The sequence below is a fragment of the Triticum dicoccoides genome, chromosome 2B (assembly GCF_002162155.2).
Source record: "Triticum dicoccoides isolate Atlit2015 ecotype Zavitan chromosome 2B, WEW_v2.0, whole genome shotgun sequence".
NCBI classification, from domain to species: Eukaryota; Viridiplantae; Streptophyta; class Magnoliopsida; order Poales; family Poaceae; genus Triticum; species Triticum dicoccoides.
In genome coordinates this window covers 51,584,161-51,595,633 of record NC_041383.1, presented here as the reverse complement: position 1 = coordinate 51,595,633, position 11,473 = coordinate 51,584,161, and the positions used below count along the sequence as shown (strand labels likewise).

At 42.9% G+C, this 11,473-nt stretch overlaps 2 protein-coding genes across 2 annotated transcripts; both read left to right on the top strand.

Annotated features, from left to right (window-relative positions):
- The first annotated feature begins 266 nt into the window (after positions 1-266).
- LOC119362075 (ribulose bisphosphate carboxylase small chain PW9, chloroplastic-like) lies at positions 267-1,615 on the top strand. The gene is made up of 2 exons (XM_037627245.1): positions 267-463; positions 978-1,615. Exons 1-2 carry the CDS (start codon positions 317-319, stop codon positions 1,356-1,358), a joined length of 528 nt encoding a protein of 175 aa, XP_037483142.1. The 5' UTR covers positions 267-316; the 3' UTR covers positions 1,359-1,615.
- A 7,615-nt stretch (positions 1,616-9,230) lies between these two features.
- LOC119362077 (ribulose bisphosphate carboxylase small chain PW9, chloroplastic-like) lies at positions 9,231-10,703 on the top strand. The gene is made up of 2 exons (XM_037627247.1): positions 9,231-9,443; positions 10,061-10,703. The coding sequence occupies exons 1-2, from the start codon at positions 9,297-9,299 to the stop codon at positions 10,439-10,441; spliced, it is 528 nt and encodes a 175-aa protein (XP_037483144.1). The 5' UTR covers positions 9,231-9,296; the 3' UTR covers positions 10,442-10,703.
- Positions 10,704-11,473: the final 770 nt, after the last annotated feature.

Here is an 11,473-nt window from a genome sequence, read left to right as displayed (position 1 = left end):
CTTTCCGGAAACAAAATAAATCAAAATGGAGCTAATCTAACGATGGAATAATTATTGTATTGCATATTAGCAATCGGAGTGATGTAGATTTCGTTTGCCCATGCAGCAGTCACACGCAATGCATCGGAGGGCCACCCCTCTTCCGCTTATCCAGAGGGATAAGGCGCCTTGCAGCAGGCAAAGGACGGCCACCGATGAGGGCTGGAAATCTTGTTGGAAAGGGGCGGTGCTGCGCATACGGTGATATATATACCGGAGCGGGATGAGGGGTGTAGCCAAGCTAGCTATCGCCTCCCCACCTAGCAATTCACGTGCCATGGCCCCAGCCGTGATGGCATCGTCCGCCACCACCGTCGCGCCCTTCCAGGGGCTCAAGTCGACCGCCGGCCTCCCCGTCAGCCGCCGCTCCGGCAGCGCCGGTCTCAGCAGCGTCAGCAATGGCGGAAGGATCAGATGCATGCAGGTATGAACACTAATTACTTCCTCGGTAATCTTAATACAAAACAGCAACACTTATTTTGTATCGGACAGAGTATTATTTTTGCGAGGTAGGACGAACACTAAGCTCACACGAATATTCTTGTCGGCACAGTTGATTAATTTATCGGATATTTCCACTGTACATAGCCAAAGCTATCCTTAATTAGGATGTGTAACCCACACACCAGGCCAAAGTAAACTAAGATGGTGCATCACAATGTATGTAGTCCGTAAGCAGGTTCACATGTGTAGGAATATTTAACTCATAAACTTTGTGAACGGAAATTGATTTTATCGCAATGTGTACTAGATAATATCATTTTTAATGCCCGTACACTACCCTGAACCTGAAGCAAGAGCTGCTGCCCTTGAGCCTTCTTGCTTGTGGAGACCCCCCACAATGTATGGGCAGACCATAAGGAGTAATTTTTGACTTATAGCAAGGTCTTTCTTTAAGCACCAAGTGTTGATCAATTGTGTTCATTCCATCTATTCAGGTGTGGCCGATTGAGGGCATCAAGAAGTTCGAGACCCTGTCTTACTTGCCACCCCTCTCCACGGAGGCCCTCCTAAAGCAGGTCGACTACCTGATCCGCTCCAAGTGGGTGCCCTGCCTCGAGTTCAGCAAGGTTGGCTTCGTCTTCCGTGAGCACAACAGCTCCCCCGGCTACTACGACGGTCGATACTGGACAATGTGGAAGCTGCCTATGTTCGGGTGCACCGACGCAACGCAGGTGCTCAGCGAGGTGGAGGAGGTCAAGAAGGAGTACCCTGATGCCTATGTCCGCGTCATCGGCTTCGACAACATGCGCCAGGTGCAGTGCGTCAGCTTCATTGCCTTCAGGCCACCAGGCTGCGAGGAATCTGGCAAGGCCTAAAGTGCAAGTTGAAGTAACGCATATACATGCCATGTTAGTTCACATTTGTCGGCAGCTCTGCTTTCTCGGTTTTACTTCTCGTACTACTCGTATGTGAATACATGAGCATATGTATGTAAGCACCTACCAACGTAGGTCGAGGAGGATGCATATGAGAATTATAGCACCGGCTATACATACACACATATATTATATGCAATCCGCGGATTATTGTCATGCCATCAGTTGATGGAAATGTTACTTTGTTTGCAGCTGGAGATGCCTATGTCTTGCATTGTTTTCTTCTCACGCATTTTTTGCTCAATCATATGTTGTGTATTATCTAGTGTGAAAATTGTTATGGAATACCAAAGTACATCAAAAAATATTGTGGAGAAACACATAAAAAGATGGCGAGAACCACTTGAAAACTAGTGGCAAAACTCCCCGTAAAAAAAAACTAGTGGCAAAACAGTAGGAAATTGACGAGAACCAGATGATAAAAAGCCAAAATCCAAATTAAAAACTAGTAAAAAGGACAAACAAAAGGTGTCAAAACAAGACAAGGACAAACCTACCATAGTGTACTTGTCTTGTGAGCCATATTCCAACATCGATTCATCAAAGACATGTCACCTTTTCTAACCATTTTGCACCGCAATTAGATACTTCTTTTTTGCAGTATTGCAGAAATTCCAGTAAACCATAGAACGTGTAGAGGACACAAATATGTGCAAATTACATATCCAATTTACGAGTCCTAAGATATCTTGCACTAGTAATTTTTGGCCTTCTATACGATGAATTATCTGTGATGTTTTGTGTTTGTGTCATAAACATCGGTCCTACCATGACGAAACTATCATTTTGTCATAAACCTACCTAGGAGGCACAAACCCTGTATGTTTCATGACAAAATCCATATCCAGTCATAAAATTAGGAAACAATTAGTTGTAAACAACAATAGCCAATTACATTATGGAGGTACACACATGTCTCTAACATGGCTGAAATTATATTAATTTGTATTATTTTTGGGGGTGGATGACTGTGAGGGGAGGCTAATTCACGCGCACATGTCCCACGCGATCAACTTCCAACTGGCTGTCACGAAGGGTTAGGGAATGCGTCTAGCAGGTGGGCTGCTATACTACGTGGGGCCACCATTTTCAGTTAAACAACATGCGAAAGTTTGAAAAGGAACATAGTCGGCTGCTATACTACCTGACTGCTTCTACGGAGCGCTTCGCCCGTCCCAACGCGCAGCTGAAGGAGTCTTTTTGGATTCTGAAACCAATATGTAAGACCTTTTACTAAATTAGAAAAAAATGATGATACCACATCGTCGTGGGAAAGGCCACATCTAACACACGGTAGAGCCATACCATCACTTTCTTTAATTTCATGTAATGAATCATAAGACTATGGATGACTTTACTTCATCAATTTTAGTGTTAGCGTGGTTTACTTTCATGGCAAAGGATTTCTTCATAACGAATGAGGTGGCCTTATATTTTGATGCTCAATGGTGATCCTATATGACATTTTGGGGTCTTTCCGTGGCATTCATTTAGATTTTTCATGACAAAATCATATATTTATAGTGTTTTTATGTTTTATAACACTTTATGGAGTAATTCTAATACATTTTTTCTCGTAATATGCAACGTTTACACAAAGAGAGAGAATGCCGATAGCTGTAATTCTAGATCTGAAAAAACTATGTCAGAGATACCTATTCTGCGCATCTCCAAATGAGCTGAAATTTTACGGAGAATTATTTTGGAATAAATAAGAAATATTGGAGAAAAGAACTACCAGAGGGGGCTGCCAGGTGGCCACAAGACACCAGGGCACGCCACCCCCTCCAGGTGTGCCCTGGTGGGTGGTGGGCACCCCGCCCCACGTTCGGTGCCCATCTTCTAGTATATAAGGTCTTTTGACCTAGTAAAAACAAAGAGAGGACTTTCGGGACGGAGTGCCGCCGTCTCAAGGCGGAACTTGAGCAGGAGCACTTTTGCCCTTCGATGGAGCGATTTCGCCGGGAGAACACCCCTCGCGGATGGGGAAATCGAAGCCTTCGTCATCACCAACAATCCTCTTATCTTTGGGAGGCCAATCTTTATCAACATCTTCAACATAACCATCTCATCTGAGAACCCTAGTTCATCTCTTGTGTTCAATCTTTGTACGAGAACCTCAGATTGGTACCTGTGGGTGACTAGTAGTGTTGATTACATCTTGTAGTTGATGCTATATGGTTTATTTGAAGATTATATGTTCAGATCGATTATGCTATTTAATACCCCTCGAATCTTGAGCATGAATATTATTTGTGAGTAGTTGTACTTGTTCTTGATGCCACGGGGGAAGTCATGTTGCAAGTAATCATGTGAATTTGGTATTCGTTCGATATTTTGATGATATGTATGTTATGGTTCCTTGAGTGGTGTTATGTGAACGTCGTTACATGACACTTCACCATCTTTGGGCCTAAGGGAATGCATTGTGGAATAGTTATTAGATGATGGGTTGCTAGAGTGAGAGAAGCTTAAATCCTAGTTTATGCGCTATTTCGTAAGGGGCTGGTTTGGATCCATATGTTTAATGCTATGGTTAGATTGTTATCTTAATTCTTCTTTCGGAGTTGCGGATGCTTGCGAGAGGGTTAATCATAAGTGGGAGGCTTGTTCAAGTAAGAACATCACGCAAGCACCGGTCCACCCACATATCAAATTATCAAAGTAGCGAACGCGAATCAAACCAACATGATGAAAGTGACTAGATGAAATTCCAGTGAGCCCTCAAGGATGCTTTGCTTATTATAAGAGATCGTTTTGTACTTTCCTTTGCTACAAAAAGGATTGGGCTATCTTACTTCACTTTATTTACCGTTACTTGTCCGTTAGAAATTATCTTACTATCAAACTACATGTTACTGACAATTTCAGTGCTTGCAGAAATTACCTGGCTGAAAACCACTCCTCATTTCCTTCTGCTCCTCGTTGGGTTCGATACTCTTACTTATTGAAAGGACTACGATTGATCCCCTATACTTGTGGGTCATCATCTTCAACATTGAGATCTGTGTGAATTTCGCAAATCTCTATGTCTCCTTCCTTGACATAGTCACGGATGGAGTTGAAGCGGCATTTATATGCTTAGTTTTTGTGTGAAACCTTGGCTTCTTGGCTATGACAATGGCACCCATGTTGTCACAATAGATAGTCATGGGATCCGATGCACTAGGAACCACACCTAGTTTAGATATGAAAACCATCATCTAGACTCCTTCCCGCACCACTTTCAAGGCAGCTATATATTCCGCCTCACATGTTGATACTGCTACAATGCTTTGCTTGGAGCTACTCCGGCTGACTTCCCCACCATTCAAAATAAATACATATGTGAATTGACATTTTGAGTCATTCGGATCAGTGTCAAATCTAGCATCGACGTAAACTTTTATGACAAGCTCTGCATCACCTCCATAAATGAGAAACATCTCCTTAGTCCTCTTTAGGCACTTAATGATATTTGACTGTTGTCCAGTTTTCCACTCTTGGATCACTCTGGTACCTACCATTCATACTAGTGGGAAGGCACACATCAAGTCTACTACACATCATGACCTACATGATAGAGCCTATGGCTGAGGCATAGTGGACGGCTCTCATCTTTACTATTTCTTCTGCCATAGCTGGGCATTTAGTCTTACTCAACTTGATACCTTGCAACATGGGCAAGAACCCGTTCTTTGAACTGGCCCATTTTGAACTTCTTTAAAACTTTGTCAAGGTATGTACTTTGTGAAAGTCCTTTCAGGCGTCTTGATCTATCTCTATAGATCTTGATTCCCAATATGTAAGTTGTTGCACCGAGGTCTTTCATTGAAAAACTCTTGTTCAAATATCCATTTATGCTTTCCAGAAGATCTACATCATTGCCAATACTTAATATGTCATCCACATATAGTATTAGAAATGCTACAGAGATTCCACTCACTTTCTTGTAAATATAAGCTTCTCCATAAGCTTGGATAAAACCAAAAACTTTGATCACCTCATCAAAGTGAAGATTCCAACTCGAGAATGCTGGCACCAATCCATAAATGGATCGCTGGAACTTGCATACCTTATTATGTTGCATCATATACAACTCTTGCTTAACATGACCATTAAGGAACATAGTTTTGACATCCATCTGTCAGATTTCATAGTCCAAAAATGCAGCAATTGCTAACATAATGCTAAAAAAGTTTAGCATCATTACAGTCGAGAAAGTCTCATCATTGTCAACCCCTTGAACTTGTGGATAACCTTTTGTGACATGTCGAGCTTTATAGGCAGTGACATTACCATCAATGTCTATTTTCTTCTTAAAGATCCATTTGTTTTCAATGGCCTTTCGGTCATCGGGTAAGTCCACCAGAGTTCACACTTGGTAATCTCTAATTTGAGAGAAGGTTTGATAACCTCATCAAGCTCTACATTCCTCCCACTCACTTATTTCGAGAGAAACTCTTTCTCCATTAAGGATACATTTTTGGAAACAAAGATCTTGCGCTTGGATCTGTGATTGCATGTATACCCAATTATCTATTTAGGGTATCCTATCAAGACACATTTTTCTGCTTTGGGTTTGAGCTTATCATGTTGTAGCCCCTTGACATAACTGTCGCATCCCCAAACTTTAAGAAACGATATCTTAGGTTTCTTGCCAAACCATAATTCATACAGTGTCTTTTGAAAGGATTTAGGCGGTGCCCTGTTTAAAGTGAATGCGGCTATCTCTAATGCATAACCCCAAAATGATAGTGACAAATCGGTAAGAGACATCATAGAACGACCATATCTAATAGAGTACGATTACAACATTCGAAAACACCATTACGATGTGGTGTTCCAGGTAGAGTGAGTTGTGAAACAATTCCACATTGTTTTAAATGCATATCAAAATCGTAACTCAGGTATTCACCTCCATGATCAGATCATAGAAGTTTTACCTTCTTATTAGGATGATTTTCTACTTCACTCTAAAACTCCTTGAACTTTTTCAATGGTGTGTTTCATTAAGTAAATTTACCCATATCTACTTAAATAATCTATGAAGGTTAGGAAATAATGATATCCAATGTGTACTTCACACTGACTGGACCGCATACATCACTATGTATTATTAGCAAGTCAGTGTAGCAACCCGACCCGAAAACGGCCAATTCTCTATGTATCAGTACCATCCCAAGATCATGCTGGCACACACAGTACATTGATGAAAATATCAAAGTTCAGTCACACTTGATTTATTACATGAATCTCATATGGAGTCTTTATTACATCAGAATAAATTCAGCCAAAGGACAACTCATGAGAAAACTACCGCGGAAGTGTGGACGATAAGCGAGTCCATCCGACTCCTAAGGCAATCATCGACTGTGGATCGTAGCCTCACTCCTGGTTGGAGTAATCCTATGCAACATAAGATGTTGTGGTCATGTAGGTTAGCATTTTGAATATGCCGGCAAGTCATATAGGGAGACCAATAAATAAATGCTATCACTATATGCAATTTTGGCTGTGGGGCCCTAAGTTTAAGTTTCTGCGAGAAGCAATTTTTTCCCTACAACAAAAGGACTTGCTTGCAATTACTACAAAATATTTGTTGTTATCGAGATGGTTCCGCCAACCAGTGTCTCATACCCGAAATCATTAATAAACCATCAATTAATTAATTATGTTTGGTGTTGAGAATTCCGAATAACTCCAATTCCATAGGCTCAGATGTCCGTAACCGGGGACACGACTAATCGATTAGATTTTCAATCTGCAGAGTCTTGTACACTTTACCTACAAGAATCATTCCCTCCTTTATGTCCAAGCACTGCATGGTGTCTGAAGACGAGATGAACGAACCAAGGTCTTCCATAGAGTTCCTCTAGGATAAGGAGTGGCATCTCCCTGGAGAGTCAGACCACACGCTGGCGTCTCCACTCGGATTGTAATGGCATGTCCTCACTTGGACCTCAAGTCTATCTCCTCTGAGAGACAAATAAATACCACCAGGTTTTTCTCAGCGATAAACAACACCCGGTCATCTGGGAAACCCTTTGGTCCAAAATCCGTTGTGTTTTCGTCTAAGGAGCGGCGGACCACGATTCCGAAAAACATATTCCGAGTGCTCCAGAAGCACTGGGACCTAACCGAAAGCTCGGTCCGTTTGCCATACAAAACCTCAATTGATTCTATGTCTAATGATGAGGTCACCTACTACAAGTAGGGTCATGGACCTGTCATATAGGGCCCACCTAGGGCCCCACACCATCATTGGTGGGTCTCAGGACCACACAAGCATTCATATGTGAACATCAAGAGGTCCACTCGGACACCTCGACGACACTCGGATGACCACCCTTCAGTCGACATGACCACCATCACTCGGGCAAGAGAGGTGAAGGGATGACGTGGGATCTGTAATGGTCGAGGAATCCTAAGTCATCCTTAAAGTAGAGTCAGGGCTACTGTTACCTGTAACTGCTGCAGTTGTGGCCATTTATACTTGTAACTGCAGTAGTTACGACATTAAATCCACCCTTGCGACGTGGGAATGGCGGGGCAACGACACACTCTATATAAGTCCCCCCCCCCCTCTCGTGTACAAGGGCTAAGCAATCTCAGTAATCATACCTCTCAAGAAAACAAAGGCTCAAGGCACGATACGTAGTGCTATTACATCCTCTGAGAGGGGTCTGAACTCGTTAAACACCAAGTGTTACACCTGCGCTGTAGCTAGGCTCTGCCCCTTTTTCGCACCCCTAGTACTCATTGTCACGATCGTAACCCTGACAGACCCCCTGTTATGGAGATATGGCTTACATAGAGTGAGCCACGTCCCCTGACCTTTGTCGTTACAAGGGTTTAAAGATGTCTAATTATTAGATCCACTACAAGAGGTAATTGATGTAATAAAGTTAGTAATGCTAGTTCTATAAAATTACACGACGCCCCAGGTGCCTTCTCTGCATGTTCTACTTTGTGCCTCCAAGTGTTTGGTGTATTCGAACATTGATGAACTCCATCCAAATGAGCTAGTGTACTTGACCCGTTCGAGTGACTTGGTATCATCCAAGTGGTTTGTCAAGTCGACTATGTTTGGTAGGTGAGCATCTTGCATTAGGATCCCCATGTGTTGTAGCTTGTTCGGTGTTGATGATCCTACCCCTTAATAGGTGGTCTCATCAGATTGAGGACTGCTACGATCCCCTATACTATCAAAGTGCGATCATTATGTGTTGGTCTGTGTTTCGCCACCTATCTATCCATGTACTAGGCGGCACGTGGATGGTTACACGTCATCGGACAGTGCGCGATATCCATGTGGCTAACTTGGCGCACTACTTATACAGGCCTAGGGTGCATCTTCTTCATTCATTTGTCACTCCGCCCCGCATCTTCTACCATATTTGAACAAGAGTGCCAAGTACTATAACCAGTTGGACGTATTTTTCAAGTTCAGACGCTAAAGTGAACATGGATGGCAAGTTCAAGCGCCACCAGTGCAATTACACACAAATCTTGGAGGAGTAATTTCTGGGAGCAGTAACTTTCCGGAAACAAAATAAATCAAAATTACTGGAAGCCATAGATGAAGACTAAGAAAGGCGCAGGCCCAAATCTAACGATCGCACAATTATTGTAATGCTTAGTAATCGGACTGATATAAATTTCGTTTGCCAATGCAGCAGCCAGACGCAATGCATCGGAGGGCCACCCCTCTTCCGCTGATCCCTCGGGATAAGGCGTCCTGCAACAGGGAAACGACGACCACCCCTTCAAAATCTTGTTGGAAAGGAGCGGCGCCGCGCATATTGTGATATATACTGGAGCGGCATGAGGGGGGCTCAAGACAAGTGTGGCCTAACTAGCTATCGCCTCCCCACCTAGCAATTCACGTACTCCGCCATGGCTCCCGCCGTGATGGCTTCCTCCGCCACCACCGTCGCGCCCTTCCAGGGGCTCAAGTCGACCGCGGGCCTCCCCGTCAGCCGCCGCTCCGGCAGCGCCAGCCTCAGCAGCGTCAGCAATGGCGGAAGGATAAGATGCATGCAGGTATGAAAGCTGAATATTATTTTTGCCAACGATGATGCGGTCAAGGCACATCATCGTATTTGTAGGTGTAGCGATTTTGTCCGACTGGAAGATGGTTTTGGTTTGAAATCGTATTTATTTTGTTAGACTATGTTGAATAACATAATCAAAATGACAGGTTGCATCGCCTGATGCAGAGGTTGGGGATATCCTCCTTTTTGATTATTTTTTTTTGGCAAAGGATTACGGACACTAAGCTCTCATGAATGTTTTTGTCGTCACAATTAATTAATTTATCAGGTATTTCCACTGCATATAGGCAAAGCTATCCTTTAGACGTGTAACCCACATACCAGGCCAAACTAAACCTCCCAATGTAGTCCATAAGCAGGTTCACATGCGTAGGAATATTTAACTCATAAACTTTGTGAATGGAAATCGTTTTTATTGCAATGTGTACTAGATAATATCATTTTTAATGCCCGTACACTACCCATAAGCAAGAGCTGCCCTTGAGCTTTCTTGCTTGTGGAGACCCCCACAATGTATGAACAGACCATCATGAGTAATTTGCCTTATGGCTAGGTCTTTCTTAAAGCACTGAGTGTTGATCAATTGTGTTCATTCCATCTATTCAGGTGTGGCCAATTGAGGGCATCAAGAAGTTCGAGACCCTGTCTTACTTGCCACCCCTCTCTACGGAGGCCCTCCTAAAGCAGGTCGACTACTTGATCCGCTCCAAGTGGGTACCCTGCCTCGAGTTCAGCAAGGTTGGCTTCGTCTTCCGTGAGCACAACAGCTCCCCCGGGTACTACGACGGTCGATACTGGACAATGTGGAAGCTGCCTATGTTCGGCTGCACCGATGCCACACAGGTGCTCAACGAGGTCGAGGAGGTTAAGAAGGAGTACCCTGATGCCTATGTCCGCGTCATCGGCTTCGACAACATGCGCCAGGTGCAATGCGTCAGCTTCATTGCCTTCAGGCCACCAGGTTGCGAGGAATCCGGCAAGGCCTAAAGTGCAAGTTGAAGTAACCGATATACATGTCATGTTAGTCACATTTGTCGGCGGCTCTGCTTTCTCAGTTTTACTTCTCGTTCTACTCATATATATGTGAATATATGAGCATATGTATGTAAGCACCTACCAATGTAGGTCGAGGAGGATGCATATGAGAATTATAGCACCGGCTATACATATACATATATATTATATGCAATCAACGGATTAGTGTCTTGCCATCAATCGATGGAAAGGTTGCTTTGTTTGCAGCTGGAAATGCCTATGTCTTGCATTGTTTTCTTCTCATGCATTTTTTGCTCAATCATATGTTGTGTATTGTCTAATATGGAAATTGTTATGGAATACCAAAGTACTTAAAAAAATACTGTGGAGAAACACATAAAAGATGGCGAGACCCATTGAAAACTAATGGCAAAATAATACGGAATTCACGAGAAACAGATAATAACAAAAAAACAAAAACAAATTAAAGAACTAGAAAAAACGACAAACAAAGGTGTCATAACAAGACAAGGACAAACCTATCATAATGCACTTGTCATGTGAGCCATATTCCTGCATCGATTCATCAAAGACATGTCAGTTTTTCTAACCATTTGACACCACAATTAGATACTTGTTTTTGCAGTATTACAGAAATTCCAATAAACCAAAGAACGTGTAGAGGGCACAAATATGTGCAAATTACATATCCAATTGATGAGCCCCAAGATACCTTGTACTAGTAATATTTTGGCCTTCTACCATGAATTATCTGTGATGTTTGGTGTTGGTGTCATAAACATCGGTCCTTCCATGACGAAACTATCAATTTTGTCATAAAACCTGCCTAAGAGGCAGAAACCCTATATGTCTCATGAAAAAAAATTCCATATTCAGTCATAACATTAGGAAACAATTAGTTGCAAACAACAATAGCCCATTACATTGTGGAGGTACACGCATGCTGGGGGGAGGCTAATTCGCACGCGCGTCCGCGTGGTCGATTTCCGACTGGCTGTCCACGTCCCTATTAGGAAAGTGTGC

Coding starts and splice junctions, on each gene's coding strand:
- LOC119362075 (XM_037627245.1), top strand. CDS start 317: ATGGCCCCAGCCGTGATGGCATCGTCCGCCACCACCGTCGCGCCCTTC. Junction 464..977: donor GAAGGATCAGATGCATGCAG/GTATGAACACTA, acceptor CCATCTATTCAG/GTGTGGCCGATTGAGGGCAT.
- LOC119362077 (XM_037627247.1), top strand. CDS start 9,297: ATGGCTCCCGCCGTGATGGCTTCCTCCGCCACCACCGTCGCGCCCTTC. Junction 9,444..10,060: donor GAAGGATAAGATGCATGCAG/GTATGAAAGCTG, acceptor CCATCTATTCAG/GTGTGGCCAATTGAGGGCAT.